This window comes from Sorex fumeus, unplaced genomic scaffold, assembly GCF_029834395.1.
Source record: "Sorex fumeus unplaced genomic scaffold, SorFum_2.1 ptg000014l, whole genome shotgun sequence".
NCBI lineage: Eukaryota > Metazoa > Chordata > Mammalia > Eulipotyphla > Soricidae > Sorex > Sorex fumeus.
In genome coordinates, this window is record NW_026606071.1 from 19837432 (window position 1) to 19864455 (window position 27024).

At 42.6% G+C, this 27024-nt stretch overlaps 1 protein-coding gene across 1 annotated transcript in view; it reads left to right on the forward strand.

Moving 5' to 3' along the window:
• Positions 1–27024, forward strand: part of KIAA2012 (KIAA2012 ortholog) — a 119282-nt gene that overhangs the window by 38864 nt on the left and 53394 nt on the right. Inside the window, exon 11 of the mRNA XM_056111873.1 lies at positions 17787–17863. Coding sequence (XP_055967848.1) covers positions 17787–17863 — 77 coding nt within the window. The remainder of the gene's footprint in view (positions 1–17786; positions 17864–27024) is intronic.

Below are 27024 nucleotides of genomic sequence, written 5' to 3' on the forward strand. Positions count from 1 at the left end.
TGGTGATTGATTGCTATATGGTTTTAAACTATGTAAAAAAATTAAAATCATATGAAAAAAAATCTTTTAAGCCAGAGAGGTAACTTAAAAGGCTGGAATATAGGGTTTGTACTTAGAAGTCCTGAGTTCAATCCCCAACACCACATGGATTCCCAGCACCATTAACTATGTTGGGAACAGCCTTTCCCCCAAAAAAGTAATAGCTTCTGTAAGATAAAAAGAGATAAATGAATAAATGGAGATTTGCTTTCATCTTTTCAGGGATATGAACAATATATTTAATCCAACTTGCCTCTCAAACCTAAAGGCATGCACGGTGAGCTTGAAATAAATGAATGACTGAAACAGGCAATTAATTGATCACTGGCCTCTCTCTAGTCTTTCCCCCATTGCAATTGTGTGAAGGAGGGAGGAACACCCATGATGTTCAGGGGTTACTCTCTGTGCCCCGAGGTGCACCCTATAGAGCTTGGAATACCATATGTGGTGCCAAGGATCAAGACAGATTCACCAAATGCAAGGAAAGAGTCTTAACCCCTTGTACTATCTCTCCAGCCCAGAACTTCAGTATTGATGGTAATTGGCTGGCCCCTAAAATGAGGAGCAGAACCATAAACCCACAACTCTCAACAATGGACCAAGATTAGGTCTAGCTTTCAAAAAGCCTCTATTCATGGAAAAGGTCTGTTGTTGGAATTGAGGTCTAGATGGGTATTTGAGAATCTGTATATAAAACAATTTTTCGGGACTGGAGCGATAGTGCAGTGGGTAGGATGTTTGCCTTGCACGCAACTGACCCAGGTTCAATTCCCAGCATCCCATATGGTCCCCTGAGTACTGCCAGGAGTGATTCCTGAGTACATGAGCCAGGAGTAACCCCTGTGCATTGCCGGGTGTGACCCAAAAAGCAAAAACAAACAAACAAACAAACAAAAAAAACAATTTTTCAAATCTTGCAAAGAATTTTCTCCAACCAAACCAAATTCTTTGCAGCTCAGTTTGTTCGAATCCATTTTGACCCATATATCCACCCTACTTTTCAGGTCTTCTCTCCTAGAGAATCAGGCCCACCTCTCTCTCATATTTCTGATGGCCCAGATATTCAGTTTTCCTTCTCTTATCTCCTAGTCTTTGCCTAGTTGCCCCCTGACTACCTTTGGGTTCCAGACAAAGACTTCTCTTTCACAGTACATTTTCCTTTATAAATCCACCTCATTTCATGCAACTGCCTGGATATAGTCTCAGTCATTTCTCCCTCTTAATCTCACTTTTGTGATTATTGTGTTTATCTGAATCTATTTTCTGCTTTGCTCCCAAATATGTTACATGAAACCCTTATCTCTACAATATATCCAAGAAATGTTTGTAATTGACTGAAACCCCAGATGCTACAAAGGAAAGTTCTTTGGGGATCATAGTTGTTGTTTTTTTAGCTGAAAAAAAATCTTGGTCAAGGAAGGAATATGATCTGTCTGATCTCTCTAAGACTCTCAGCCTCTGTCAACATCTATTTGGAAATAAATTCTTAAGCAATTAGATCATGATATCTTGCTTTCAGACTGCATTGAGAAATGACTGTAAACCTTCAGAAGGAAAAGGAAAAAAAAAAAGATATAAAGACCAGAGCTGGAATTTGACCCTCTTGGTCATGTGAGGATATTGCAACACTCAGAAGTTAAAGGCTTCGGAAAGGAAAGGAAAGTTAAGTTGGAAGGATCCAAGTGAAAACATTGGATGTGCTCTCTGGATTGCTAGTCCTTGATTCAAATCTGTTTCCTATTTTCCAAGTTATGGGGCAGCAATCAAAGTTTGATTTTAGAAGGTCTTGAGGGGTTTATAAGAGACATGCCAGTAGTGCTGAGAGATGAGGGGCCCTGGGCCACCTCTAAGGATGCTCAGCCTAGAAGTGTGGCCTGATAGGTCCTTGATCAGAGACTAGTGGTACTTGAGGACTACGAGAGCCAGTGCTGGGGATCACACTCAGTCCCATCATATGCTAAGCATGTCCTCTGCCACTTGAACTATCTGCCTGGCCCTAGAAGAAACTTTTTGTTCAGAAGTTTTTTTGTTCATTTATATTTGTGTGGCGGGGGGCAGGGGGGTGTTGATGCACCTGGTAGTGCTTCAAGGCTACTCCAAGTCCTAAGCTCTGGGATCACTCTTGGCAGTTCTCAGGGGAGTATTTGTGCCAATGATTTAGACTGGGATGAATCAGGTTCCGTGTCAATTTGAATTATTGACCTCTTACAGTCTCCAGTTACCTTGTTTTCATCCAAAGTGAATCTTTACCCCCCCCCAAAATGATTTTTTTTTGGCCACATAATTGAGCATTTCTTTTGCATCTCCCCCTTGGCATGGTTGTCTTAAAATATGTCCACAAATTTTTTTTACATGTTCCTTTAGTGTGGTCTAGACATAGTGATTTACTTCTAATGAACATAGAATGTGACCAAAGTAATGGTAGGTACATTCTGGGACTGGGTCACAAAAGGTGCTATGTCTTCAGTTTGCTGTCTCTCTCTTGGGTTAGTTGCTCTGGGTACCACCAAACACTGGGTCTTATGGAGCAAGACCATACAAGGGACTAAATGAACCTTAAATGTTTGTAAATGAGTCATCTTTAAAGGAGACGGTCCTTCTACTTTGGGGGCCATGGTTTGGGATTTGGGGTGAAACATTCAAATATGGTGGTGGGAAGGTGCAACAGTGTTGGTATTGGTATTCAAATATTAAATGTAATGAATTATTGTGAACAACTTTATAAAAGTAAAATGAAATATAGCACAGCGGGTAGGGCGTTCGCCTTACAAGTGGCCAACATGGCCGACCCAAGTTCGATTCCTCCGCCCCTCTTGGAGAGCCCGGCAAGCTACCGAGAGTATTCGATATGCCAAACACAGTAACAAAAAATAAATAAATAAAATAAAAATAAAAGGCATGGTCCAGCTCCTGTAAGACAGCCTTACTGACTGACGCTGTGCCCACAGCTCCCTAGAAGCCTTCCAGGCTCACACTTCAGTCACCCCAGATTCCTGCAGCAACCATGGGTGCTATAATAAAGTTTTAGTCTTATAAGTCTCTGGCTTTGAGGGTCATTTGTTTCTATAATAAAGAAGATATTTGGGTATGATTTCCCAATGGTCTTCAATTGGGATAAACAGAAAGATGAAAGGTCCACAAACATCTCAGCTGGTTTCAAAGCATGAAGAAATATTTGGGGGCACACATCCACTAAACAGTGGATTTTTTCTTTGTTAGCCCCCATTTGCCATGTGTGATGGGTTGGTTGTGGTAAAATGGGTGATGGATTGTATGTAGTGAAATGTAGTAAAATAGTTTGGTAAGTCCGGTGAAAAGGAATTTTCTCTTAGTCACTCTTACAAAGAAGGTGCCTGGAGATTTAAAGCTTTTCAGATGCACTGTGAGAAGAGCAAACTCTGGAGCAACTGCCCATTGTCATGGGTTTTATTCTCAGTGCTACCACCTATAGATTCTATGATCATGGGCATATATTTTCACTGCTGTAGTTCTCAGCTATTTCCCATATAAAAGGAAAAGTGGGGATTTGACCTAACCACCCTGACTATGGCAACCCCTAGAATTCCAACTCCTCAAGTTTGCAGGCATTCTGCAAAAAATGGTTTCCCCTTGGACCAGAGAGATGGGCTGACCAAGGTTCAATTCCCGACATCATAGATGGTTTTCTCCACAACTCCCAGCACAGCCAGGAATGACCCTAAGCATAGATTCCTCAACCTCAAACAAATGAAATAGTTTCCCCTTACCACAGTGAATGCAGCAAAGGGGAAACCCAGGAAGATGCACTGGTCGCCCTAGCAGTGCACCTCTGAAGAACCTTTGTTCCTTGGACAGAAACCTCTCATGAGTTCAACAAGCACTAAGACTCCCTGCCTTCCTTGGGGCTGGAAATGGAGTGTCATCACCACTTGTTGGGTTCCAAAATAGACAAATGTCAAAACCAGATCTGAAGCTGCTAGCAATGCTTATGAAGAAGAAATTCTATGTGGAGAATTGAACATTTCATTCTTCTTCCTTATCTTGTATAGTATGGCATTTATAATTTTTACATAGCTTGTGAAACTGCCTTCTACCACTCTTTTAGAGAAACCTAAAGTCATGAGACGGTTTGGAGAAACAGTACATGGGTTTAGACACTTGCCTTGAGTGGCCAGTGTGATGGTACAACAGGCAAGGCACTGTACAGGTACAACACCCAGGGTTAATCCCAGCACCCCATATGGTCCCCAGAGCCCATCAAAGTAATTTCAGAGCCCCAGAGCTATGAATAAGTCCTAAGCACAGCCAGGTGTGTCCCCACCCCACCACACCCCCCAAAAAGACACTTGCATTAAATGCAACCAGACCCAGTTTGATTCCTGGCATTTCATAAATGACACCTGAGCACAAAGCAAAGAGCAAGCCCTGAGCACTGCCCAGGTATGGCCCAAAAACAAAACAAAACAAAAAAAAAACATAAAAAGAACAGAAAAAAGAAAAGAAAACCCGGAAGGTACAGAGCATGGATAACTTCGTAGAGAAGAGTCTCTGAAGGACCCACCTTCCTGTGGACCTGGCCACGGAGGGGAGCAGGGAAGATGTGTTTATATTCTGCCCTCTATTAAAGTAGCTTACATGGTCCTTAACATACAACACAACTACAGTAACATCTGCCAGCCTTATTCACCTCACTTTGTGCCAATCAAACCAGACCATTCCGTAGTTCACCTTGCAAAAATATTAGTAAAATTCCAACATAAAACACCAGAGGAGCCATAAAGGAGAAGACATTACATGATTATCTTTGATTAAATGTACTGAACACAACCACCATGGGCATGGATCAGTGAAGGGTATTTCTCATTTTTACTCATTTAATTTTTACAAAACAATGTTTTTTATTTTTTAATTAATTTAATTCATTTTATAAATTAAATTTTTAAGTAAAATTTAAAACAAAATTTTTATCTCCATATAGATGCTAATATTGAGAGTGAATGCTTTCAGGCATTGTGTTACAAACATCGCCCACCATTCCCTCATCCCAAATATCCCAAAAAGGCTGAGCTTGGTGAGGAAATGGAAATGAAGGAGGTGATTGCACTGTGCAAGCTGATTAAACCTGCTGAGGGTTTGCCTCCAGGCCTATATTTCCCTAAGGCTGTTTTCTCCCTCCCCACTTCCCAAGGCTTTATATTGGACCTTATGGATGGATACTGCCCAGGCAAAACCTGAATCACAAGCAACAGACTCAGCACCAGGTAGAATGACATGAGTGCTATCAGTATTAGAGTTCCAAGAAACACAATTCAGAGGTGTGCAAAGAAGTAATTCCTTGGCATCCAAGAGACATAGGAAGGCTTTGCAGTGGATCCCACTGAGGACTGACCTTTGAGAAACTAGTTACAATGGATACACGGAGATGAGATAGAGAGAGAGAGAAAGAGAAAGAGTGAGAGAGACGACCAGCTGGAGGAACAAAGGGCAGACAGGAGAGTTGATTATAGGAGGGAAATGACAAATAGCCAGTGTGAATGCACTGGGATGGGACTTCCTGTGGACAGAGGGGCTGGCAAAGGAGGCCAGGGCCAGTCCAGGGAAGGCCTTGAGGGCCAGACAGAAATGAAAGACTTTTGCAGCAACAAGGAATCACAGTTGTCTGAGGAAAGATAGTACACAAGCCAGTGTGTCTGCCCGAGAGAAGCTGCGAGGGGAAGGGTTGAGCGCTCAGGCCCCTGCTGAACCTTTCAGACACAGCTAATGGGAGGCTGAACAGAAGTAGGAGATGTAAGAGAAGCTACTCAGGAAGCTACTTGGGGACCACAAAGGGGATAAGAGCCACCAGCCACAACTCTGTAGGCAGAGCTCCTTTATAAAAGAGGTTACTTCTGTTTGTTTGTTTGTTTGTTTGTTTGCACTTCCGTTAAGAAGTTTCCTCCTGGGGCTGGAGTGATAGCACAGCGGGTAGGGCGTTTGCCTTGCACTTGGCCTACCCCGGTTCGATTCCCAGCATCCCATATGGTCCCCCGGGCACCACCAGGGGTAATTCCTGAGTGCTTGAGCCAGGAGTAACCCCTGTGCATTGCAGAGTGTGACCCAAAAAGCAAAAAAAAAAAAAAAAAGAAGAAGTTTCCTCCCTTTTCTGCTTCTGTGTATTGTAATTAAGATAAAACAACAAGGTATGCCCCAAGCCCCAGGACCTTGCCCTCCTCACCTCCCAGCGGCAGCAGCAGACACACAGACCCTCAGCCCTCTCTTGCATGCCCTCCACTCAGCCTCTGCCCTCATTTTAAATACATTCCCTCCAACAAACATGAAAAAAGAAATTCCAGCATCAGTCACCTCTCATCTTGTCAGTAAGGCACTGTAGCTATTGGCTGGCTTCTACGCGGGAAGTGAAGTTGTGGAGCCTCCTAGCAGATCCCTGTGGTAACTAGTGAGAGTCCTGAAGAAAACACTGTCCATGAATTTCCTGGGATCTGTGAGTAGGGAAAGGACAGGCCTTGGCAGTGATGGAAAGTGTTTGTATAACCCCCCTGCGCCCTCTGACCCCAACACACATTGAGGTTTCTCTTTCATGACTGTTTTAGCCTCTTTTTTCCCTTCTAACCAGCGACCACTCAATTCTTCGAGGGAAAATTAACATTCATTATGCAATTTATCTCTCTCCTTTTAATCCAGAGTGTCTGTCTCCAAGGTCCCTGCTCAATAATTAATGTTTGTTCTCATTTCCCATTCTCCAGAGCATCTATTCTTGAACCGTAGGGTCAACAATTAACACTAATTATGGCTTTTTTCTCTTTAGTGTTGATTCTCAGAATCCCAAATCATGCTGCTCATCCTAAATTGTGTGCATGCGTGTGGCTGTGCCCACGAGCAAGCTTTTCCAAACCCCAACACACTTTAGCAAGTCAGGAAACCCAAACATTCTTTTCTGGCAATCTTTTAATATAGTTACTATTGGTAATAAGAAAATGAAGTGCAAATATAAACATACGGATGCAGGCCTGCATAGATGTATTTGTAAATCAGTTGGTAAGTTGTTAAATAGAAGATAAAGCCTTTTCCAGTTTGAATTTTCTGATTTTCCTCTATTTCCTCCCTTTTTTTCTCTTTTCATGACTCTCTCTCTCTAAAGTGCAAACTGGAAGTGCAAACAAACAGAAAGGGTCATTTGAGTAGAAAATAGACACACAGGCTGGAGCAATAGCACAGTGGGTAGGGCATTCTCCTTGCATGCAGCCAACCCAGATTCGATTCCCAGCACCCCATATGGTCCCCTGATCACTGCCAGGAGTAATTACTGAGTTCCTAAGCCAGGAGCAACCCCTGTGCATTGCTGGGTATGACCCAAAAAGAAAATAGACACCCCCCATATCTGTCTGTCTGTCTGTCTGTCTCTCTCTCGTCTCTCTCTGTCTCTCTCTCTTCTCTCTCTGTCTATATATATAGATGTCTATATATAGAGAGACAGAGACAGAAAGAGACTATATATATAGAGAGAGAGAGAGAGAATAGATAGATAGATGATAGATAGATAGATAGATAGATAGATAGATCATTGTAGCACTGTCCTCCCATTCATCAATTTGCTCAAGCGGGCACCAGTAACATCTCTATTGTGAGACTTGTTGTTACTGTTTTTGGCATATCAAGTACATCACGGGGAGATTGCCAGGCTCTGCCCTGAAGGTGGGATATTCTCAGTAGCTTGTCAGGCTCTCCAAGAGGGATGGAGGAATCAAAGCCAGGTCAGCCACATGCAAGGCAAATGCCCTACCTGCTGTGCTGTTGCATATATATATATATATATATATATATATATAATATATGTTGAAATATACATATTTTTTCTCCACACACAAAATCCTCTCAACATGTCTTTTTTTTCTGCTATAACTGTCTTTCTTGGGTCTTTCGATCCTACTTTGTTGCAGCCATTAAAATAGCCATGTTTTACCTTTTTACTTCTGCTAACAAGTACATCTGGGTGAATAATTTTCACCCAAAGTGACTCTAAAATTTTGAAAAAAAAAAAAAAACAAAGACAACAACAGCTCACGCAAGGCTGTACTGAGTGTGCTTTGGGTGGGAACCCCTCCTGTCTCCCCAGTCCTCACATTTGCGTTCGCGCGTCAGCTGGAGGCAGGGGCTCCTTCATTGTACCTGACCCTTCCATGGCTGTGCACAGGGGCCCAGGGCACATCTGCTCTTCAAATCTGAACATCTTTCCCCACAGCATGGGTTAAGAATTAACTCTTCCATCCCCTTGCTCTATCAAAGGATCTCCTCAGAATTTTTGCTTCACAGTGCCTGTGTTTCCTGCTAAAACATTTGAGTAAAATATTACTTTCTTCACTGCTTCTTAATGCCTAGATCAATCTTCTTTTCTTGGTGGTATCAGTGAACTTTCAGAACTATCTGATCCATACAACAGTTAAAACATTAAGTGTCTCACTTCGTGTTTTTCCCTGTCATGGGGTAAGAAAAATGGTGTTTTCAAGACCTCTTCCCATGGTTGGGTAAAATCCTAATTGATTTCAGCTTCTGAATCTGTTGATTCAAATATCAGCCATAGAAAAAAAAGAGATTTGGTATCAAAAACCTCTTAGAAGTCTAGTCTCTCCACCACAAAAGTGACCTCAATTCCTATCTATGTCTTTGACACATGTAATATTTCACACCTAGAGTTCCAGAAACACACAGTTTCTCCCTAGATATGGCAACAAGTAGGAAAATGCATTCACTTCTTGCACCTGAAAAATGTGGGGTCTTCATGAGTTGGACCTCCCTGTGTGCTGTGATCTGAGCGTAAATATTCAGGGAGGTATAGGGCTCACTTGAGTATTGATGCTTAGCTGATCCAGGAAGAATTTGCAGGGATGTCCTGTGTGCCACAGTGCACAATAATGAGGGGAACAGCTCCCCGTCTGGAGTTGTACAGCTCAACTAGCACAACCACAAACTAGAGAATGATCTACTTTTTCATTTAATTCTCCTCTTCCTCCCCCAGCTTTCGGCTGTTGTTGCAATGATTGAGGGTCACACATACATTTTTGGTTGTGATGCTCATACACTGAGCCATGGTGCTCACCAGAGGTCACTCACCTGGCTTCAGTGATCACATACTTTATTTGCAGTACTTAGCAGGGGAGGGGATACACACTTTAGTTATGATGCTCACATACACTCATACCTGGCTGTGGTATGATGTAGACTGCACACTTTTGTAGCATTGGGAGTTCCAAAAAGCAGGCTAGGGACTTCATTGATGCATGTGAGTAGCACCAGGGATCATACTGGTGACCTCATATTTGCAACACAAGCACTTTTGACACTGATTCACCTCCAGGCCCAACTGTCCAAGTTTTGAATGGCGCACAGAGCTCAGTTTGCCTCTTCTAAACTTCCTTTTATATTTAATTTTCTCTGTGGAGAAACAAGTTCACTTGCTCTCTCTCTCCCTCTCTCTCGCTCTCCTAAAATAGCTTTTGATCTGTAGGAAAATGTGTGTGATGTGTGTGGCCTTCCTCACTGCTTATTTGGAGACTTTCAGCAATGAATTCTGCAGGAGGGACCTACTATCGTAACAGGAAGCAATGCCACAGACTGAGAGCTGGAGCCAGACCTGGGTGGAGGCAACTGTTTTTGCCAGAAACTACAAAATTACAAGGAGAAAAGACACATTCTTAGACTTGCCAATGTCAAACTCTGTGAAAAGAGGAAGACTGGGAACCTGCCATTCTGCAGCCCCTCCTGCCCTCACCTTGGATGCACATCCTCCCCGCAGTGAGAGAGCTATGTGAGGCAATCTGCTCTTGCTTCCTCGTTGACTGGAACAGGGCCACAGCAACTCTTAAATAGAAGCTCCCAGCAAAGGATGACAGCAATGATGATGAAGAAACAGAAAGCTACCATCTTATCTATCTCAAATATCCCAAACAATATGCTTAACGTTTCATATTCATCATTTTACTTTAGCCTCACAGCAATGATTCGAGGTTAATTCTACTCTTTGCTCCCATTTTCATCAAGGATGCTGTGACTCAGAGAGGTAAAGGGACTTACTCATGGTCATATAGTAGGTAGTAAAAGCCTGGTTTTGAGTCCTAGACACCGTATTTCTTTTTTTTTTTTTCCCTTTATTGTATTTTTTTTTAAAGTTGTAGATTTACAATTTTTTGTGCTTTGGTTTCAATTATACAATAATCAGATACCCATCCCTCCACCAGTGCCCATTTTCCACCACCATGGATTATATCCCTCCCACCCCCATCCCCCCATCCCCCCTGTCTCTGTGGCAGGGCAATCCCCTGTGTTCTCTCTCTCCTTTTGGGTAGACACCGTATTTCTATCCCTGTACATTATTAGTGAAGTCAGACTAAACAGTCACATTTTCATCTGTTAATATGTACAAGTTTAGGAAGTTTAGTAGGTTAGTAACTAACCCTACCAATCAGATGGCTCAGTGATACATCCTTTCCTCCCTACATTTCATTTCCCTTTACTCAGCATCACACACCTTTTTGTGCATGACACTGCAGTTAGTGGCTTGCATGCTTTAGAGATATGGAGATATGGGGAAAAAATGAAGAAAGGGTGAAAGTTTGGGAGAAACAAACATATTTTTCAAGTAAGCTAATCCTTTCTTTTGGGTAGCTCTCCAGACCAAAAATATTATTTTAATTTGGCTGAAAATATTACAATTTTACTTCATTCTAAAATTACAATATCACTATTCATAGTTTCAGTTTGAATTTAGAAATATTTTCTTAGAAATACTGATACTTCTGAGAAGACAATAGTCATCCACACTTTATTAAAATGTATTTAGGAGACTTGAAATACCCTGCTTTGTCAAAAGAAAAGTATTTCATCAGATCGCAGATGGCTGAATATATCCCCCACATGCAAACATCTTCAATGCACACTGGTTTTACACTGCATTGTGTTGGGGACAGAGAGATGACTCGAAGGGATGGAGCACATTATCTCTATGTGGGAGGACTATGTTTGATTCCTGGCACCAACTAAGTAATGTGTGGTGTTGTCCCCCCCACCCCCCATCATCCCAAATGTATTATGCAGTGAGCTTCTTCACAGTTCAAGCAAGACCCAGATCAATTGTATCTTATGCTTTTTTTTTCTTTTTGGGTCAACCCAGTGTTGTACAGGGGTCACTCCTGGCTCATGAAATCAGGAATTATTCCTGGTGGTGCTTGGGGGACCATATGGGATGCTGGGAATCAAACACGGGTTGGCCGCGTGCAAGGCAAATGCCTTACCCCCTGTGCTATAGCTCCAGTCCCCTTGTATCTCATACGTTATGTGAATAGCAATGTGCATCATATCCTTAACAAAATGAAAGTAGAAATGAGAAAAGGAGAATTCTTCAGACTTTCAGTGAGTCTATCAATCCAGAATTGGAGTGATTTATAAATCATCTTCATCCTCTTTTGAGGAAGGCAGGGAGGAAAGCAGAGAATCATCGAATTGTCAGGCCACTTTATTTATTGGGGGAGGAAGTGGCCTCCTAATGATGGATTGTCATTCATCAAATACATATTGAAAACCTACAGTTGGTGTGTGCCAGTAGTATTGTTTCAATACTGGAGGTACACGGGTCCCTGTCCTAAAAGACTTGGGGTCTAGAGGCCAGGGAGATAGCCCTAGAGGAAGAGCATACACCTTGCATGTGTGAGACCCTAAGTTAGAACATCAGATTCACAAATTCACACAGCCCCCCATGCACCACAATTGCCAGACAACCAGGTGCCCCCGGGCAGCCCCCTGAGTACAATCGTGTACTCTGCCACTTCTGTCTGGGCTGGAGGATTAGTAGGAGTTAACCAGGAATGCAATGGAAGCTGGGCTAACAGAAAGTGGAACAGTATTTGCCAAGGGCTGGAGAGAGGGAGCAAGTGAAGTTGTTATTTGATGGGTATAGAGTTTCATTTTGTACGATGAAAAGAATTTTGACAATTGGTTGCACAACCATGTGAATTCACTTAATACAGCTAACCTGTACACTTCAAATGTCTCTCATGGCAAATTTTATTTTGCATGTATTTTACAATTTTAAAAATGTTTGGGGACAAGAAGGAGATGAGAAATTGTGCTCTAGGCAGAGGAAACAGTATGTTTAAAAGCTTTGAAAGAAGAAATAAAGTTGCATTAGCCTAAGGTATTTCAGTAACTACAACGTAGAAGAGAAAGAATCACAGTTTTCTCTCTCTCTCTCTCTGTCTCTCTCTCTCTCTCTCTCTCTCTCTCTCTCTCTCTCTCTCTCTCTCTTTCCCATAAATTGAGCTTGCCATGGGGGTGTTTCCAGAATGGCCAGGTATGTCTTTGCCATCCTAGCATCCTCTCTCCTCCTCCTCTTCTTGGGTTTCCTTTCCTAAAAGTAAATATTATTCTGGTTATCTGAGCCTACTGAGTCCCCCATCATTAGAAGTATTTCAACCCTTAAAACATGACATAATTTCAAATTACCCACCTCTACTCGTACTATTGGTCCATCATATAGTTCACCCATACTCGAATTTTTGGTCCCTTATATAGTTCAGTTACAGTGACTGAGAGTTGTTTCTCTCACAGTTCTTCTCTTGCTTCTTTCACACATCTTCCTAACTTAACTTAAAGATTTCACTTGTTGCTGTCTTAGCTCTCCACAATTCTTCATCTGAAAATTAATGAAGACAATAGAAAGAATTAGTGAAACTTTTCTTCAAAGCACATAGTTGCTCATTCATTATTCGTCCATTCATTCATCAAACACTAACTTGCCATCTACTACCAAATGCCATGATATTCTATGAGCTGATAGTACAGTGGGTAGGGTACTTGCCTTGCATTCAGATGACCCAGGATTTAATCCCCAGTCTCCCATACAGTCCCGCCAGGAGTAACTCCTGAGTGTAGAGCGAGGAGTAACCCCTGAACATCACTGAATATGACCCCAAAACAAACAAAAAGAATACAGAGACCAAGTCCATGCTTTAATGTTGTCCCCCTGTCATGGAGTGTGCTAAGAGTGATGAATGAGTGTATGCCACTTATCTACAAGAAAACATTCAGAAAAACGCATCCTGAGTCAATTTTGTTTATGTGAACCTCATAAAATGATGCTCTATGAACACTGGAGCTTTCTACATAGACTTAAGTTATACTCAGGGACTGCTCTAATATATATGGACTGATGAAGGAATGAGCCAAGGGGAGGAGAAGAAAGGCCAGAGCAGGGAAAGGGACTATAGGGAGATTAGATAACAGGATAGCAAGAAAGAAATGTAAGCAACTTATCAACTCTGGATCTCTAGGACACAGGTAGGGGTTGGAAAGACAAGAAACATAGCGGGTGGAGAAGGCTGGAATCCTACTTATGTAGGAATTATCATAACTATGTTTTTATTTTAGAGAAGTAACTCTTCCACCTATATAGAGAATGGATTTAAACAGATAAAACTGAAGGCATAAAGGTCAGATATCTAGACTTGCATAAGAGCAGTGACAAAGAGTAATATTTTCTATAGAATTAAACCACCCCTTGAACTCAATTGGTTGACTCCTTTGTCCATAGATCTACTTTCAACCTCTTTTTTAAATTTCCCCCTTCTACTCCGTCTCCCCACGATATTCTTATTAATCTTATGAAGTATGTTAATTGGAGGTTTACTCACAAAGTTGATATTTTGCTGATGCACGACTCAGTTTTAAATCCCATCATCTAGCTTGTCTTCCATTTGGAACTTGGTAAATTGCCATGCATCTTTGGACCTTTCCATAAAAAATAATTTATGAACTTGCAAGAGAAGTTGGTGTTCCCAGAGCTAAATCCAGACCCTGGAGACAGACTGAGCTAGGCTCTGTTTTAAAAGTTTTAAGGAAAATAACTGTCATTCCAAATTGGAATGAAAATATTGCAGTTACATTTACTATGGATTTTCATATTTAAATGCAGATTTACATACCTTATAGATATGTCCATTTGTATCCTTTAATAGAGCTCCATGGTGTCTGGATTTAACTTAGTCACTTTCTCAGGTCTTAAGCAACTATTTACTGTGCCTATCTCACTCTTCTCCTCCTCTAAGATCTCAAGTGAAAATGTGTACCATAAAGATCTAACATCTTGCCTCCAAAATTTAATACTGATAATACCAAAAGGTCATCTTGGGTTCCTGGCCTCCTGTGTTAAGCAGGCACACTTGAGATTTATTTATTTGTTACAACAAAAGTTCTATAGGTCAGAGGCGCCTTGAGTCAGAGCATATAAAATAAAGTATTTTTAGATATCACTCTTAGAAAGGGTAGCAGGGCTATGTAGAAGAACCAGAATTATCCTTCCTTTTATGGTTCAGTTTATAATGGGAAGAATTATTTTAATAATCTGGAATTTGCCTTTGAATTTTCCATTTTTGAACAAAACTATAAAACCAAAAGTGTACAAATATGGATGTTTTATTCTCCTCCCATTGGTTTCTGCTGGACCAGCATGTCCACAGGCAGAGCTGTGAAAGGGCAAAGATACTCTTGCTCTCTCTCACTTGTTCCTACACTTTCCCTCTCTCTCTCTTTCTCACTCTGTGTTTCACTGTCTCTCTATCCTATCTCTGTCTCTGTTTCTATATTTTTCTCTGTCTCTGACTCTGTCTCTCACCCTCCCTCCTCTCTCTCTCTTTCACTTCCCTCCTCTTGCAGCATTCAGTCCAGCCATGTTTAGCTTAGACACTTTCTCAGTTTGGGGCTCAGCTGTGCCCAGAGATGCAGTGCTGTTCAAGCCCAGCAAAACTGGGGTCACTAAGGCCACATTCAACTTTCAGAGCAGAGGGGAGACTTTCAGGCTACACCTGGTGGTACTTGGGATACTATACAGTGCTGGGGATCCAACTCATCTGTCTTCCCCATCTTCAAACATCTGAGATATGTTTGGCAGGGAGCTTCCCTTTTTTCCATGAGTAACCACCTCAAATTAAAAAGGAAGTTCCTTAAATACATACAATCAAAGACTGCACAAGCCCCACGCATAGTGCGTATGGGAAAAGCTTTAAATCTACTTAAAAGGCTTCTTGCCAGCATCTCTAACAGCCACTGCCCTTGTAACCACCAAATCTATGGCCATTATAGAGCCTGAGTGTCTGACGTTCTTTCCCAAACTCTGACTCAAATATAAGAAGGGGTCATGAGAGTGACATTGCTGATAAGTTTTTAGAGTTTGGTGTCTATTCTGATACTGACAGAAGCCACCAGAATATCCAACAGCAAGGGAAAGAAGTGCTCTGAAACAATGGGAATAACTACAACTGTGTTTCATTCATACTGAAGAACAATTAACAACAGCTGGGAAATTAAACAGAGTCAACATAGGTTAAAATGGAAACAAATTTTAAGGCACTGTACCCCATGCCAGAATCAGCTGCTCTTTCAAGTTTTGAGTGTTTGGTGAAGAAACCCATGATTTGAAGAAGACATAAGAAGCTTGGGATGGGATGAGAGCCCAGCCAGGCGAGGTCATCTCAAAGACAGTCTGATTATCTGTGGGAATGCTATCTCCTAGCTAAAAGCCTGCAGTCAGATTAATGCCAGCGTTTGAAAGTCTACTTGGGCCTGCTGGTAGCCAGTCATGGAAGGAATGTGTTTTCTCTTTATCATGGCAGAAATGTTCATCACATATGGTCTGAGTTTCCCAGTTTCAGTGCTCCTGGAAGTTACACAGTCTATGCTCTCTGATTGGGCTCCCCAGCCTGGGGATGATGAAAAAGCTCCAGGCTGTCGCCATGGCCAGTTGCCTGCACTGGTCAATGGGTAGACCAGTTCCTTCAGTCTTTATTACCACTGATAACAGTGGTAAATCTTGCCTTGTTGTACAGAAAGGAAGTTTGACCAGTTCCATCACTTTATCTCCCAGGAATGCAGTTTGAATTGTGTCTCCTCCTTGACAGTTTGGACTTCAGTAAATTACCAGGGTCTTGACCCAAGAGATGGAGAAGTCCTCAGCGATTGTTCAGTCTCCTATCTAAAGATGTGTTTACATTTCTTGAGCTCTGGCTGACTGATTCATTCTCCTAGTGTTGCAAGAACTTCCCTGATGTGTTAGAATTTATATATTTCATTTCTGAGAGTGTGGTTCCTTCCCAGCCATGAGCAGAGTGAACCTCATTGCAACATAATTCTGCCAGGCTGTGTTTGTCCAGAGGACAGCCATGCGATATGGTGCTGCAGCGAGCTCGAGAGGTACTCTGAAGTGGAAGGAAGAACACAAGATGACAGCTCAGAAGTTCTGGGAAGGTCTGATATTGTACTATTTCATAAGTATAGTCTTGAACCACAAAATCACTGTCTCAGAGCCTCAGTTTCCCTACTTGTTTTAACTAAGGAAGGTTGTAAATGTGCACAGAAGTCACTTTCTGCATTTCCAGCAAAACAAAAGATGACAGCTAAGGAACAATAGAATAAGTGAAAAAGAAGTAAGTAGATGTCTTGGGTCAGTAAGATGAAGGTTGGGTCAGAGCAATGCTACAAGGGGTGGGGCGCTTGCCTTGCATGAAGCTGACTTGAGTTTGATTCCTGGCATCTCATATGATCCCCCAAGGCTGCCAGGCATAATCCCTAAGTGTACAGCCAGAAGTCAGCCTTTGAGCACTGCTGGATGCGACCCGAAAAACAAAAAGGCAAAGTCTATATGACTATTGATTCTTAAAAGTGTTAATGAAAACTTGGGAGTAGTAAGAACTTTTTCTGGATACTGGTTCCATGCAAAAGACTAATATCCTTGTCAATAGAGACATGTGTTCCTCAAATAAACATTCATCTATAAACATTAAATTTACATTTTGGGGGTAAAAAGAAAGAAAAACAAAATAAATCCTGCCCTTTAACAGCAAGGAATTTTCAGTTAGGCAATCTTGAGCTAAAATCCTTACTGAGAATCTCATTAGCTGTTTAGCTAGGTAGGTTTAAATTTATCTTGCAGGGGATGGTAAGATAGCACAAGGGGAAACTTGGAGTTTGCCTTGCACATGACCAACCCTGATTTGATCCCTGGTAGCAAATATGGTCCCTGAAACACTGCCAAGAGTGAACTCTAAGCACAGAGTCAGGAGAAAGCCCTGACCACCACAGGGTATGGCTCTACAAACAAAACAAAACAAAGCCGCCTTGCTGGTTCCACCAGCAAAAAAGCAACGGTAACACAAGCGTGGAAGAGAGTTGTCCAGTGTCCACACCAGTGTCATGTGGGGACTGCTTGATGCCTGCGTCAGGGAGTAACCATGATTTCTGTCAGTCACTTCCCACCAGCCTCACTGTAGTGTTTCCTGTTTGCTTTGGTTTCTACCTTATGAGGGAAACGCAGTGTCTCTGATCTCTCTATCTGGAAGGTTGCAGAAACATTTTTCTACTTCAATGAGGTGTGATCATGCAAAATTTATACTCAACAGCATCAGCAGATTCTTTCCCATCAATATTTCCTTTTTAATTTCAGCCTTATCAGACCTTAAGTTATACAAAGAATTACTTTTGTTCTTTCAAAAAGCAACCAGAGCAAGAAAAGTAAAAATTTTCATATAACGTCTTAACACTATAATTAATGTGGTCTATAAATTGTACTTGTACAGGTTATTTGGTACATAAATATGAATGTCATGGGTGGGTGCATGTAAGTTTATAATCTTATACCTACGAACCAGGCTTATATGTATATATTTATAAAAATTCATGAGACTTTGATCCAACAGCCTTGATCCTTTTGTCTCTGATTTCTACAATAGCTAACACTGAATCTGGAACTGAGCTACATGTGAGTCTTAATGAAACCAGACCTTTGACACAAAAGGCAGAAAAGCAGGTATTGTACCATCTCTGAATGAACCTGAGATTGGGAATTTCAGGAACATTTGGGTTCTTGTCTCAGCTTGCTGTGTGACTCTACGTGAGATCCTTCGCCTCTCTGGGCCTCAGTTGCCTCATCAATAAAATAAGACAAGTAGGCTATAAAATCACAGCGGTTCCTTAACTCATAGACTTGGAATGTCTTAACCCAACTTGGACTGTTTTGTCTGGCTCTTCGTGTGCATGAATAAGCTGCAAAGTCAGAAGGGGAACAAGGAGGCACAGAAAGGTATTATTTATTAAGGCAGTGAGGGCTTGGACGGGGTGTCAGAGGACCCACTTCATCCACTCCAATTCTCATTCCTAATGGGGGGAGGGGGGATATAGCAACGAAGAATAAATTGCAGGTCTAGGATTTTTTTTTTTTTTTTGCTTTTTGGGTCACACCCGGCGATGCACAGGGGTTACTCCTGGCTCTGCACTCAGGAGTTACTCCTGGCGGTGCTCAGAGGACCATATGGGATGCTGGGAATCGAATCTGGGTCGGCCGCGTGCAAGGCAGACACCCTACCCGCTGTGCTATTTCTCCAGTCCCGGATTTTTTTTTTTTTAAGTAAGGAAAACGCTCCCATTTGATGGGTTAGGAATATCTGTTACTGGTTCAGGGATGCATGTCAACAAACAAAATCTGTCCATTCGTCCGTTTGAGACTGTCTTCAAATTTACCTCAGAAGGTAAATTGGGTGAATCCAGCCAGCTGCATAGGAGTCTCAGAATAGCTGAGGTAAAGCAGTGAGGCTTCAGGCCCTCTCCCTCTGTCCCCAGCCTCAGAAGGAGCGGGAGGTGGACCTTTCTGTTCTCTACATCTCCAGCCTCCTGCCATAGCCGGGTTTTCCCCTCTTCTCACTAACTCATTAAAAAACAGTAATAATAAAAGTCGTTTTGTTTTCATCTGTGGAAAGAGCTGGGTTCCAAGAAAGGACCTGAACTCTCACTGCTAGAATCCCAGGTCCAGGGCAGCCTCTGCTGAGGAAAAATAGCAGAGCTGACCTTCCAGCTACTGAAGAAACAATGTTTGCTTTTTTTCCCCCCCCAAACATGCTCACTTTGAAGGCATCCTTTCTAAGGCAGTCTAAAAGCTCTTTTTCCTCTTGAGAATACAATATGCTATATAATATCATGATTTCACAGCTCTTTTCTTTTTTTTTTTTTTTGCTTTTTGGGTCACACCTGGCAATGCACAGGGGTTACTCCTGGCTATGCACTAAGAAATTACTCCCGGTGGTGCTGGGGTGCTGGGAATCAAACCCGGTTCAGCCGCGTGCAAGGCAACCACCCTCCCCACTGTGCTATCGCTCCAGCCTCCCAATTCCACAGCTCTGACCACTGCACTATCCTATAACTCACCAGCTTCACATGGCCCTGTGAGTCTGTGAGACCCAGTGTGGCTTCATCTGTAAAAGCCCACCCTAGACTAGCTATGAGCTTTGTTTGTAGTCAGGAAGAGGAACCCCCAGACCAGGGGCCTCTAATGCTAATCCCAGATTCCTCTCAGAGATGGTGGCACACCAAACCTGCTAACTCCAGGGGTATTGTGCCTTCCAGAACCTGTTGCTTTGTTCAGTAACCCTCATCTTACAGTCTTTACAAGTAACCCCAAAAGTAAAGTCACTTGAGGAAAAATCCAGGGATCCCCAACCAATCCCCACGTACAAAGAAAATGGGGGAGGGGTCATGAGGAAGAGGGGGAGGACTCTCCCTTCCCTCCCCTAGCCCTGACTTTTCCAGGCTAATGGCCCTTTATTAGATTAATCACTGACTTGGATTTTAACTACTTCCTTAACCTACTGCACATAAATGACTAATTTCATGTTTACTATAAAGCATCTGGAAAGGATTTAGAAACAAATTTCTGCCCCACAAATTTCAGTTACCTACGTGGCAGGACCCTGGCAAATTCCGTGGATTCCTTCCACGGTGGACTCCCCACTCTGAGCTGGCAAGGGCCCCTACCACGCGGGCTTTTATGCTTCTGGGTCCCGCTTGCTTCTCGGTTGTCTTCTTCCCCCTCCGTGACTTCCCCCCCACACCGCGCCTGCCTTTCCTTGGGGTCCGACTCTATTCATTCAGTCACATAAAATATTTTTTCCTTTCTTTTTAAATCACTGCACTAGCTGAGGGAGAGGGAAACCCCCAGGGAGCACTCTTGGCCCTTGATAACCTTTAATGAGACGCAGGCCTGGCTCTAGAAATCCACTTCTGCAGGGTAGGTAGGAGTGGGGTACTGTGGCCTGACTGCGTGCCCGGATACCCCCTTTTCCTGGGCTGCCTCCGGACGCCCCCTACCGGCGGTATCTTAAACCCTCTGATGCTGACCTAAGGGGCTGCCCGAGAGGTGTCCGGTGCAGCAAGGATTGGAAGTCCTGTCCCCAGGACACAGGATGTCATTCTCCACCCAGTAGGACGAACTCCTCCTCAAGGCGCCCCTTTTACACCTGGCCCGAGTGGCAAATCCCTACATAGAAATAAGTGTCACCCCGAAATATTCATTTCCCTGGAGCCGGAGGAGGGGCTAAACCAGGGACAGAGTAGGGGATGGAAAGTACAGAGGGAGATAAGGGGATGAAAAGCATGATGAAGAAAGAAAAGGGAGCCGAGCAGACGTGCTTCAACTCCAAGTTCCCGTTTCCCGCTTTCAAATGAACTGCCTCCCACTGTGAGCTGAATCAAGTATTTATGAAGGCATTTTTTGCATATTAATAACTGCACATGGAGCCTTGCCAGCCCAGCAGTCCTAAAAAGTATGATGCCCTTCTTTAAATGCAGGTCCCTCAAGCTCCTCGTGGAATTTGGTCTTTTCCTGGCGCGTTCCTATTCCTTTCTGTCTGTGGCTCCTCGGAAGGCTTCCATTTGATTCAGGAAAATTTGTTCCTGGGGTGCTAACCGACTAAGTACTGCTCTTAGCTCGAGGCTGACATCAGTCGCTAAAGAAGCTTTTCCTCTTCCTGGGCCACTCTGTAGGGACTACAAGTTGGGTGAGGTGACCAGCGCCTCAGAAAGGCATTAAAATTGTCAATTCAAATCTCAGAAAGAAATGGTAACATACTGGGTCCAAGAGATAGTACGGTAGGGGGTAGGGTGCTGGTCTTGCAAGCAGATCCAAGCATCCCATATGTTTCACAGGGCACCACCAGGAGTGATTCCTGAATGGAGAGTAACCCCTAAGCATTGCCAGGTGTGACCCCAAAAAATTAAAAAATAAAAAATGGTAACATACCTATCCCGGTGAGGGAGGTGGGGTAAGATTAAAAAGAGAAGAAAGTGGATAGAGCAGTAGTGTGGCTGGTAGGGCCCTTGCCTTGCACATGGCCAACCCGTGTTCCATCCCCCACCATATTCCATTGGTTCCTTCCCCCACACACACGCATACACAGCACTACCAGGAGTAAGTGCAGAGCCAGGAATAACCCCTGAGCATTGCTGGGTGTGGCCCTCAAACAAAACAAAACAAAAATGGGACTAGAGAGATAGTACAGCGGATATGGCACTTGGCCTTACACATGGCTGACCAGGGTTCAATCCCCAGCATCCCACATGGTCCCCCAAGCACTTCCAGGAGTGACTCCTGAGTACAGAGCCAGGAATGGCCCCTGAGCACTGCCGGGTATGACCCTAAAACTAAAAAAAAAAAAAAAAATTAAAAAAATCTTGCTTTAATTACAACAGAATTGTCTATACTTGGTAAAGATCATGTGCGATTTAGGGAGGCACACCCAGCAGTGCTGGGGCTCCTCCCTCTCAGCTAGGAATTGGAGGTACCATGCTATTCCAGGGACAAAACCTGGGGCTCCCATTTGCAAAGTTTCAAGCTATCTCTTTGGTGCCCCACTTTCTATTTTAAAAGGAAAACATTTAAAAACCTAGAAAAATAAGCAAAAGAAATAATTTATATTCAAGGTAATTGTCATTGAAAACAAATATAGGAGCATATTCACCCTCAGTAGCAATTTTAAAGTAAACTGAGGCCAGCTAGAGATACCTTTTTATATTTGAGATCTATATTGCCCCTTCTCTCATTTTTTAAAAATTGGACCTTGCAATTCTGCAAGATTATGGTGGAAACTAGAACAATATGCTTCTTCTGGAAGATTATAATTTGTAAAATTATGCACAATCCATTTGTAAAGTCAAACAGCAATGTGGCCTATGAAACTTGGAAAAATATTCATATTCATTGATTCAATATTTCTAATTTCTGGGACTTTATCCTATTCAGTAGAAAAATCAGTGAATGAAAGTGTCTTTTGCAGCATTATTCATAATAGAGAAAAATTGGAAGAAACCTAATAGTCCAACATCAGATAATCATTGATTGAGTTAATGATAACATATCCCTCTCAGAGAGGGGTTTAATTCAAGCATTTTAAAAATGCTGATTGCTCAGACTACAGTCTCATATGAATGGTTTAATGTGGGGTTTCTGCCCTCACCACCACTGACATTCGGAACCAGACATTCTTTCCATGAATTGTAGGGCATGAAGTATCATCCCTCATCTCTACAGTAAATATAATTCCCCCAGCCCCAGCTGTAATAAGTGAAAGTATCCCTAGACCTTGTCAAATGTCCTTTTTTTTGTTTGTTCTTGGATCATACCTGGTATTGATCAGAAATTATTACTGGCAGTACTCAGGGAATCATATGGGATGCCAGGATTGAACCAGGGTCAGCATCATGCAAGGCAAACACCTCACCTGTTGTACTATCTCTCTCTTAAGGAAAAAAACACCCCTCAGTTGGGAGCCATCAATTTAATTTTTAAAGTGGAAAACACAGTAATGTCTACTATGATAGCAACCATATAAATACATCAAAGTTTCCCCAAGGAAAAGTCTCAATTCTTTAGAAATTTCCTGTTAAAGATCTTAACCCTTTTACAGCATCTTATCCCTCTGACCTTAGACTGTGGGGGACAGTGAACTTACCTCTTTTTCCAAAAAGTTGGGCTCCAAAAGGATGAAACTCTAGTCCATCTGGACCTAGCTCTTGAGCTTGGGGCACAAGTGGGGTTGATCCCATCAGCTCATTGAGCTGCCAGGGAAGAGAAGTTGTAAGTAAAGACTATCAAAGTACGAGCTCAAACCTTAATTAGATTTCCCAAGAATCAGTACATGTCTTTGTTTAAAATAAGAAAGAAACCCTCTCACCAGCTTTCACATTGTCAATTTTTTTTCCCTTTGTTAGAAGTGCAAACATCCTTTCTCACATGCTTTATGTTGGACTTTGCTTGGTGGGGATTAGAACTTTCATCCTGTCCTAAAAATCCTGTTAAACTGGAATTATGTTCCTCTTCCCCATTTCACAAAGCCACTTCTATTTTGACCTATATTATCTCTGGAGTTCAGGTTTCATGAGTTTGTGACAATATAAATTAATATATGCTCTTAGGTGTCCTAAATTTACCTCTTTTGGATTTCAAAGAGTAGACTGTAATTTTAGCTCACTAGGATTTAGGTTGAATAAACCTGTGCTTCCCCATCTGGTTTCACAGATGGTTATTCGTATCCCCTTTCAGCTTTCCTTTTTGAGTGTGCACTGACACACACAAACACACATACAACACACACACACACACCTATCTGTAGACGCATTGAGTTTTTATAAAAGCGTATAAAGGTGACCTTTAGTTTCAACATCCTTCTAAGCCTCATATTTTTAGCCACATTCTAAAGGAACAAGCTAACTACCCTTTTAAGAATAGAAGGATGAGCAGAGAAATCTCTTTGGGGGTGTACTCTCTCTGAAATTTTGGTGACGTGTGTGTTGACAGTTACACACATACATAGACATAGAGCTAACCCACTAAGAAGTCAATAAAAAATAAAATTAGATAAATAAATACTAATACATGCACTTTTTTCTTATACTACACTACTTATCTTAACATCCTTTGTGCTTACTACGAATCCCGGGACCTGGTAGCTAGCCACACAAACACACTGACAGCAAGAAACATGGACGAATCTTTGGTTGACAACAAGGTTCATATCCTGGGTATACTACAAAGGCTCCTGACCCTCAAAGTAGGATTTGGGATTGCACTTGTTTTGCTCTCAGTAATAAAGAAATGGAAGTTCAGCTGGCATTTCTTTTTTTTTTCTTTTTTTTTTAAACTAAAATCACGCACATCTCAGACACTTGCTGCTGTTGGCCTGCGTTTGGTATTTCCCTCTTTGGAGAAGCTCTGAGCCCTGTGCACAGGGAAGTGGGGAGTCGTGGCCTCAGAGAGATTTTCTTAAGGCTCTCAGATAGGGCCGGGAATTAGCCCTCCTAGGACAGCTCCCCCAGGGCTCAGGCCTCTCCCACCACCTCCTCCCTTTGTGTCTCCTTTCTAAGAAGCAAGTCCCAGCCTTTCTCCTTGTTCCCAGATCCTCCCCTCCCCTCTCCTGCTTCTCCCTCTCCCTCTCCGTTTTCCCTCCCTCACCCTTCTCCCTCCCTCTCTCCCTGGTTTTGTAAATAGCTTTGGTTATAGAGCTTGATTCAAAGGTTTTTTGAAGATCTAAGCAAACTTCATCTTCTCATTCAGTCTCACCCACAGGATTACTCTCTCAGTCCAAAAACTCCACTGACAATTTAAGGATAATTTACTGAGAGGGGTTGTTTTTAATTACAAAGTGGAGGCTTTCGGTTGCTGAATTTTCACGATGATTATCATTTATTTCAGCAAGTCTGTATTTATTGATCTATTGTCTGCTAATTTCTACTCACCTCTCTTTTTTATTAATACCGAAAAATTTCAAACCCATATAAAAGGAGAGAATAATATAATGAATCTCCATATAATTATCATTATTAAAATTATTAAAGGCCCTCCCGTTGATCATCGATTTGCTCGAGCGGGCCCAGTAACATCTCCATTGGAGACTTTTGTTGTTACTGTGTCTGGCATATCGAATACTCTTGGTAGCTTGCCGGGCTCTCCGAGAGGGGCGGAGGAATCGAACTCGGGTCGGCCATGTTGGCTGCGTGCAAGGCAAACGCCCTACCGCTATGCTCATAAACTTCAGCAAATATAATCTAGTTGTGGAGGGGGGTGTTGGGGTCATTCTCTGTAGTGCTAAGGGATGGGACACATGCTGTGTCTGCACCTTAACCCCTGTACTATGCCTCTGGTTCCTGCCATCATTATTTTTTAAAGGGCCTTTTTTATTGTTTGGGGGACTTACCCAATAGTGCTAGGACTATTCCAAGATCAAACTCAGCTCTCTCTCACCTCTGAGAGTGTCTCTTTAAATGCTAACTACCCTAATGTTCTTGAGGTTTACTCTGCAGAGCAGAGGATGATCTCCCTTAGGCTTACATCATCCCTGTGAGGTACAATATCCCCATTTCACAGATGAAGAAACAGATGTTACAACACATGGAACCCTACCCCTCCACTGTGTGTCCTGCATTCACAAAGAAGAGCCAACCACAGCGACCAAGTCATGTTGAGATCCCAGCTTCTTTCATACTGGCCAAGGGATGCAGGCAATTACTTTCCCGGGCTCACTTCCCTCATTGGTAAAGACAATCACAGTTCCCTTTTCAGTCTGCCCAAGGATCAGATGAACAGCAAGTGGGAAGACATTTGCATATGGTCTCAGCACTAGGGAATCCCAATAAATTATAAAAGTAACTTTTGTTCTACTCCCTTGCCCTGCCTTGAAAGCTATTATAAAACAGGACTTGGAGTTTGTGGACAGTCTAAGAGTTCAGATGTGGAAAAGGAGAAGCTTGACAAGCAGGAATGACTTGAGTCAAAATATTAATCAATTCCACCCACCCCTCTGCCCTGCCCTCCCAGCTCCTAAATCCAAACGTGTGTCCATTCTGTCTGCAGTTTGGTTTTACTGTTTGCAGTTCTGCCTAGTAAGATTCCTCTATTACCTGCACTTTTTAAATATTGTCCAGCCTGCATCCTACAGGGGGGAGTTTTGGAGCAGGAATCGCTGTATTCAGTGGTTTCCCAACCCCCACAGCCTTGACTGCCCAGGAAAACTTAGACATCAGAAGAGTCCAGTGGAGGCGAGAAGAAGGTGGCAGGAAGAAAGGGAAAGGGTTTGCCCCACTTCTTTTCCTAGTCCTCTGCTCTCTAAGAATCACCTGAGCTAATGGAGCTCCTTAGTCCAGCTAAATGATGAGCTAGATAAGTCTTTAAGGGCCAGTGTGAGAATCAAAGCACTGGGGCTTTGCTTGTTTGTTTTGTTTTGTTATAGTGTAAATGATCTTTTCACAGTGGAATCAGTTCACAAGTTGAGATGCTCTGTTTCTCAGCTAACAGAATAAGAAAAGTCCACCATTTGGGGCTAAAGGAAAATTTGGGGTTGGGAGGAGCTAAGGATGTGTTCAGATCTCCCACCCTGCAACCCACCTCTTCTCTTCTGTCCATCTTAAAATAGGGGGCGCCATTTCTCAAATACAGGCAGAAATCCAACCCAAATACGGCCAGACACCCCCTCATAGTAAAAGAGAGTTTCTACGTTCCCTGGGGCAAAAGAGATCACTATTTCGGCTTAAAAATTTTCTCCTCCAGCCCCTGCAAAGCTAGATAAACAATGGTTCTGTTGCATCAACAAAGTACTTAATTAAACTGAGAACAATATCAATTAGAACTCAGGGATAAGATTTACTTCCTGATAGCAGAAGTCCTGGAATTACAGTGTCCTGAGTTTCGTTATTCAAAAGTTGCCTGAGGAGAGTGGTCAGGTTAGCCCCAGTTCATCAGCAGAGAAATTGAGGCACAGATAGCTAAATGACTTGGCAAGTTGCCACATGATTTGCTCATAACAGTTGCTGATAATATTGAAGACAGGGGTGTCTCTTCCCAGCCTAATGTTCACAAGCCATTTATATGGAGACTAAATTCCTGTTGGGGAGCAACAGAAAAGAGCTGGCTTCCAACTGGAGTCTTCTCTCTGTTCCATGCAGCCCTTCACCTATTGGACAAGAAGAGCAAGATCTCTGGAGCCTAGGTGTAGCTCAGTGGCAGAGCCCAAGCCCCACATCTGCTTGTTTGAAACTGTGGACTAAATTCCCCCAACAAAACACACACACACACACACACACACACACACACACACACACACACAAAGAAGTGAGGATATACCTTATCACCATGAAGTGTTACAACACCCC